Genomic DNA, 6,670 nt, shown 5'->3' on the forward strand with positions numbered 1-6,670 from the left:
CATAGTGACACCCCATCCCAACCCACCCCACAGAAGACCCAGCTCCCCATCCTCTGGGGTAAAAGCCTGTGGCGCCCACTATAGCCCTGCACACAACCTCACCTCCAAGTACTGGCCAACACAGAAGGCATGCATGGACTCTCGTGTGTCCTCGAACTGCAGAGCAGCTTCCAAAGCTACCACAGGGTCTTCCCCTGCAAACTGAGCTGCAGTGAAAGAAACAAAGGTACGTGACTTCCAGACCGGGTGCCCAGGGGAAGCAGATTAGGCACGTTAACTCCCAAGTGAGGGTCACCAAGCATAATGATCTCCCACTCATGCCCAGGGCTGCCTGGGCCAACTCACAACTTGGAACAAGTTCCAACAAGTGTTGGGACAAAAATGCATAATAATGAGAAATTCTTCAAATGTGCCTCAATCTATGATAGGACAAACACCAAAGTCACAGGTAGATTAAAATGTGTGGGGACTGGAGCAGTAATAAATTAATCATTTCAAAGCCAAATGCTGCCAGTGTGAGCGGCCAGCAGCTGCCATGAGCCGCCGTGAGCAGTTGTCCAATGGCCAGCGATTGACTGCCTCACCCAGGAAGAGCGCAATGATCACAATACCAACACGCGCCAGTGAAGCAACATCCTCCACAACTAGACTGAAGAACAAAAGGACAGCAACTTGTCTGTTCCCCTTCCCTGATTCCTCAGCGCTGTTCCCCTCTCCAATTCCCCAATAAAATCTTAAAAAAAAAAAAAAAGATACCTGCTGCAACTTTTAACCATGAGGTAGAAAGCAAAGCCTTACCAAGAATACTATTTCCTGTTAAGGACTGGGTCTGGAAATCCTTTATATCATACACTTTCCCGTCAATCACGGTCCAGAAGCCCCCATCTTTGTTGTGGTTCTCCAAATCAGCTTTGCGTATAAGTGTTACCTCCTCATTATTTCTACAGTTCTGACCTGTAAAAAATGACTCTGTATACACAGAAACCATAATCAGTAAATCAATAGGTCAATAGACAGAATGACTAGAACAAACTGTGTGAAAGAACTACAAGGAGAAAGAGATCTACAATCACAATGGGAGATTAGCGTACCTTTTGCTATAACTAACACCACAAACAAAAATTCAGCAAGGATACAGAATGATTTAAAAACCGAAAACAAAAACACCACGTGAGCAGCATGAACAGCAAATCAGACCATATACCAGGCAACACAGTAAATCTCAAAAATGTCAAAGAAATGAAGTTTCAGAGCATGTGCGCTGACCACAATGCAATTAAATTAAAAATAGGTAACAAAAATAAAAATCCTCTACATATTTAAAGTTGTGAAATATATGTTTAAGTCACTCAAGATTCCCAGTAAAAAATGACTATGAAAATTAGAAAACGCGTTGAAATGAATAATGAAAATACTAGAGACCATTACTCGTGACATACAGCTAAATGTATGTTTGAGGGCATCTAGTCCTTTAAAAGTATATATTAGGAAAAAAGAAACACTAAAACTAAATGTTAATAAACATCAAATCAATAAAATTCTATGAGTTCATAATGATACTCAAAAAAACCTCACTGGGGACTTTCGGAGGCGCTAGGACACCAACTCAATATCATGAAAGATGGTTAAAGGGAGGCTAGAGGACAATCAAGTTAGGACCATGTCCTTGCTGTGCAAACTGTACCTTGTGCTAACCAGCAGCCAATGGCCAGGTTGCTGGCAGGTTTCCAGAGGACAGACTATGCATGAACTCTTCAGTCTAACAAAACAGAACTGAGGGTGGGGCCACCCAGGCCACAGGCCTCCAAGCCCATGAAACAGGAAGCTGGCCCACCAACACTGAATCCAAAAGTCATCAAGCCAACACCAATAGCCAGCTGTTTAGAGAGGAAGTAACTGATATAAGACATTAGAATAGAAGAAAATGCAATCGGCCAAGTTAAAAAAAAAAGTGAAATTCTCCAGAACACATGACAGGCTTCTTTGAAATATAAACAGTAAGACTAAAGAGAGGAACAGGAGGGCCTAAAGATAGGATGTCAGGGGAAAAAGAGACCAGAAGCATATATCAATCAATTGCAACATGCACAACTACTATACAAAAATTAACTCAAAACAGATCAAACATCTAAAGGCCACCAAACATCTAAAGGTAAGAGCTAAAACTATAAAACTTAGAAGAAAACACAGGAGAAAAGCTTCATGACATTGGATTTGGCAAAGATTTCTTGGACAAGGTGCCAAAAGCACAGGTAACAAAAGAAAAAACTGATAAGCTGGACTTCATCAAAATTAATCATCAAGGACCGGCTGAGTGGCTCGTTGGTTAAGAGTTGGCTTGGGAATGCGAGCTCTGAGCAGCAGGGCCTCCGGTTCAGAACCCACATGGGCCAGTGACGCTTTGCCCTCTACAGCTAAGATGGTGAACAACAGATCAACCTAAAGCTGGGCTGCCGTGAGTCGCCGGCAACTGCATAGGCTGCAGTGGGCTGCCATAAGCTACCGTGAGTAGCCAGCAGCTGCTTTGAGCTTCTGTGAGCCGCCAAGAGTGGCTGTCCAACGGCCAGCAACCGATCTGCCTCAGCCAGGAAGAGCGCAGTGATCACAATACCAACTTGGGCCAGTGAAGCGACATCCTCCACAACTAGACTGAAGAATAAAAGGACAGCAACTTGTCTGTTCCCGTTCCCTGATTCCCCAACACTGTTCCCTCCCCCAATTCCCAAATAAAATTTTTAAAAAAAGAAAAATAAATCATCAAAGGACACTCTCACAGAATGGCAGAAAATCATGTATATCCAGAATATATAACAAACTCCTACAACTGAACAAGAACAAAAAAAACCTGATTCAAAAATAGGAAAAGGACTTGCATAGACATTTCTCCGAAGATATGCAAATGGCCAAAGCATATGAACAGATGCACATCCCTACTAATCATTAGGGGAAACAAAATCAAACTATAATGTTATACCACTTCATCCCATTAGGATGGCTATTATCAAAAAGAAAGAAGAGGGCCGGCCAAGTGGCGCGATGGTTAAGAACTGGCTTGGGACNTCCAAGCCTCCTGGCTGCCTGGATTAAAGGGGCTCAAAAGCGTTTTTGCCGTGACTTCCTGGCCCAGAGCATCTTCAGGACTCAGACGAGCTGATGTGGTTTAAGGCCTTGCTCAGGAACAATCAAGTCAGGTTTCTAAGGAGGTTTCTAAAACAAGTCTGTCTCTCATATAACACTGTTATAATAACCATCAAAACCTCAGGAATTAACATTGTTTAATAAGCTGGTCTATGTATAAACCAGTATAATTAATAAAAATATAATCAGAAATTTCTATAGAATTGTTTATAATTACAAGTGACTGAATTCTATAGAATTTTATGTAATTTTACTCAAATTTTGGTTATTTGATGCTAAAAGTCTTTTCCATATCCCTTCACAGTTGCTTCCTGAAAATATTATTAATCTTCTAATTCCTTTATAACTATTCTCCATGTGTCAGGATGCTCATGTCGCTATAAGAATGGCAAGACTAACTGAAAGACCCAACATTCTGAACAGGTAATAAAGAACACCTCCTTTTCCCCATCAATACAATAAAGTTTATCGTAGTTATCTTTTGCAGCATCCACTTACTAGTTACCAAATCACAACACACACAGTCCCAAAGGGGCACCATGACCCCATGTCATGGAAAGCTAAGTGGGACTTGGGCATTGAATCACGAGCATACACAGGGAGTGTTATGGCTGCTGAGGATGCCACGTGTTATGTGTGACAGCAGACAAGGCACAGACTCAGGTACACAGAGAGCCCACACTGGGACAGTGCGTGTTCCTGCCTTTCCATTCTTACCTCTCTTTTTCCTTCGTTCTCGAATTATCTTCTGAGCTATCCTCCTCCAACGGGGCAAAGAATTTAACAGTTTAAATTTGGACATGATAGAGAGGTCATTACAAACTGCTGGTCTCAGCTCATTAAAGAGGAATCGCAAACGTTCGATGACTGGAGCACAGACCTCCTTGTAGGAACGGCCCTGTTCTTGGTGTGTCTACAAAGTCAAACATGAAAAGACGTCAACAAACATTTTACCAACTGTCTGCAAAGCACGACAAAGGTGAGTCCAAGTCTACTTACTTTAATGAGTGAGCATTTCGCTTGGTAGACCACTCTACAAACATCCACCACAGACTTAGGCAACGCTCTGTGCTTCACGTGCTCAATACCCAGTGCACTGGCGTGGACTAAAGACAGTGCCACATGACCTGGAAAGATATTCAACGAAGGGACAGGGTTCGAATGAGTGTTACTGGTATCAGCCAAATGTCTGCAGTTGCTAGAGCTCCAAGCGCCATACCTAGGTCTTCATGCTTTAAGAGGCAGCAGAACAGCAGGCGGCCCACCTCTTCCACAGGGTGCTCAGCAGGAAACGTGATGGGTGTGGTCAGGTGGCACTGCTTACAGTACCTTTCTATCTGACACAGGAAGTCCTGTAACAGAAACAGCTGGAGGTCACTACAGAGCCACCCTAGTGTGTCGCCGTGAGCTCGAAGCTCATGCCACATCTTCCGACACACTTGCAGTCAGCGCACTCTACAGACCTTGCTGGCATCTCAGCATAGCCCTCCAAATAACATGTACACAAAGGCTGTGCTAAGCTAGTCACGGGGCACGGTGGTGCCCACCTGTCATCCTAAACAGGACACTGCGTGTGGGACGGCCTTGCTCACCTTCACGGTGTGGTCCTGGGTGTCATTGTCAGCGAGGGCCTGCAGGAAGGCCTGGGAGTGGTCGCCCAGGGCACGCCTGTGGGGGCAGAGACGGGACTTGCTGGCAGGCGTGCCCCCAGGAGAGCTGCAGTGGTCTTCGTCCTTCTCCTCGTTATAGCTGTAGTGGATCTGGCTGGTCTGCAGGCCTCCAGAGAAGATGGACGACTGTAGCCACTCTAGAAAGTGCAAATAGTAAAAAACCTTGAGTGCACTATCCAGAAATCAACAACAAAGAAAAAGAATTGAATACTTGATTGATTTAGGAGATGAAACTCAGCATCCCTATCATAAGAGTCACACCTAACAGTTACACAGGTTGGCTTATAATTCCCACTCGCTTCACTGAGCTCTCCATTACTAGGTTTCGTGGGTCAAGCATTTTCATCAACATTGAGGCAAGACCCACCCCCCACACACACAAGCAAAGATTAGGACTTGCTGAAGGCTCACATGATGCTTAGCATCTTTAGCAACAAAGCATCTTTAGGTAAGGCATGTACACTTTCTTAGAATGCCATGGCACACCTAACAGACTACAGGATAATGCACACATAGTTTCTATGCACTGGGAGACCAAAGCATCTGTGGGGCCCCCTTCATCACGGCAGTCGCTGTGTTGTGCTGGTCTGGACCGGGACCCGCAGGGCTTCTGAGGTGTGCGTGTATCACTTTGTCTATTCAACCACCTTAAGCACGGTGTCAGGACTCCGGGTGAGAGTGCCAGCACACATTTACTGGACACCTGTGCCGGCGCGGGGCCGTCTGGCACTACAGGTCCCTGTGCTGGTGTGGGTACCGTGTGAACTTGGGCTTCGCCTTCTAATAGGAGGGCAGCATGAGGTGCCACATACCCAAGTAATGACTCAGGTTCAGCTGGGTACCTGTGTGCTACAAAGAACCACAGGGCTAGAGCGTGCAGCAGCAGGACCCCACTGTTCAGAGGGTCGGGGAAGGATGTGCTCATCTGCTAGCAGAAAACACAATTTTTCTTACTGGCACATTCAACCTCCACCGGAGATAGCGGTGTGCTCATAGCCAAGTAGGAAGCATGCAATCCGAGCAGCAGGCCCAGATTCCTCTCTGTGTCCATTAGAGGTGAAGACAGACTCCCCAGATCTGGTACAGTGACGACTTCCTGGTCAGGCTGGGAAAGATCAAGTTCATCATCAGTCTGAGAAAACGAGGTTAATGAAAAACATCAAACCAAGAAGAGCAATAGCTTCTACCCTAAACAAGCCCTAAGGCCATGAGGGAGAGAGGCGGGTGCTCACGCTGCCCCCAAAATAACAGAAAAGAGAAGCCACACACATCCTACAAAGCAGATGGTAACTGCACAGGTCAACTGGTGGAAAAGCCACAGCGCACATAAACAAGCTCACTAGAAACCTCCTTAGGAAACAAAATAGAAGTTTCCAGAGTGATTGTGTATCAATGCTCCAGAAAATATACTGAATTGCTACATAAAGAACCCAAAGATACACAAAAGTATGACAAGTATTGCTATGAGTCAGTGAGCTGTGACCACACATGTAGAGAAAAATAAATATATTCCCACAAAGAGCAAATGGAGTTGGAAAAGAAAGAGTTCAAATGAAAAGAACCTTATCCTTTCCCAGTCACATTAGACAACAAGCAAAGTTAATTTTCCCCTTCATAAAATGCTTCAAGCCCTCTCCTTGTAGCATTTAATAAATGTCATTACCTCTGGGTCCACAGTTGGAAAGCCAATCCCAATATATAAACTCCTGTGCTCATGGATACATAAAAGGACATACTTCTGTTCTAAAGAATTGTGCCACCAGATAGCTCTTCCCAAAAATACATAGCTCAAGAGGGTAAGTCATTCCAAATTGCTGTGTAAGCTTACAATATAGTTGTAAAGACCAACGGTTATCGTCTTA

General features: G+C 44.6%; 1 protein-coding gene across 1 annotated transcript in view; it reads right to left on the reverse strand.

The window, feature by feature from the left end:
• HERC2 (HECT and RLD domain containing E3 ubiquitin protein ligase 2) overlaps positions 1-6,670 on the reverse strand; it is a 156,464-nt gene that overhangs the window by 89,695 nt on the left and 60,099 nt on the right. The window contains exons 24-29 of the mRNA XM_019628905.1: positions 6,085-6,098; positions 5,763-5,913; positions 4,731-4,945; positions 4,358-4,490; positions 4,138-4,265; positions 3,856-4,051 (exon numbers count right to left, since the gene is read on the reverse strand). Coding sequence (XP_019484450.1) covers positions 3,856-4,051; positions 4,138-4,265; positions 4,358-4,490; positions 4,731-4,945; positions 5,763-5,913; positions 6,085-6,098 — 837 coding nt within the window. The remainder of the gene's footprint in view (positions 1-3,855; positions 4,052-4,137; positions 4,266-4,357; positions 4,491-4,730; positions 4,946-5,762; positions 5,914-6,084; positions 6,099-6,670) is intronic.

Source organism: Hipposideros armiger, unplaced genomic scaffold, assembly GCF_001890085.2.
Source record: "Hipposideros armiger isolate ML-2016 unplaced genomic scaffold, ASM189008v1 scaffold_814, whole genome shotgun sequence".
NCBI lineage: Eukaryota > Metazoa > Chordata > Mammalia > Chiroptera > Hipposideridae > Hipposideros > Hipposideros armiger.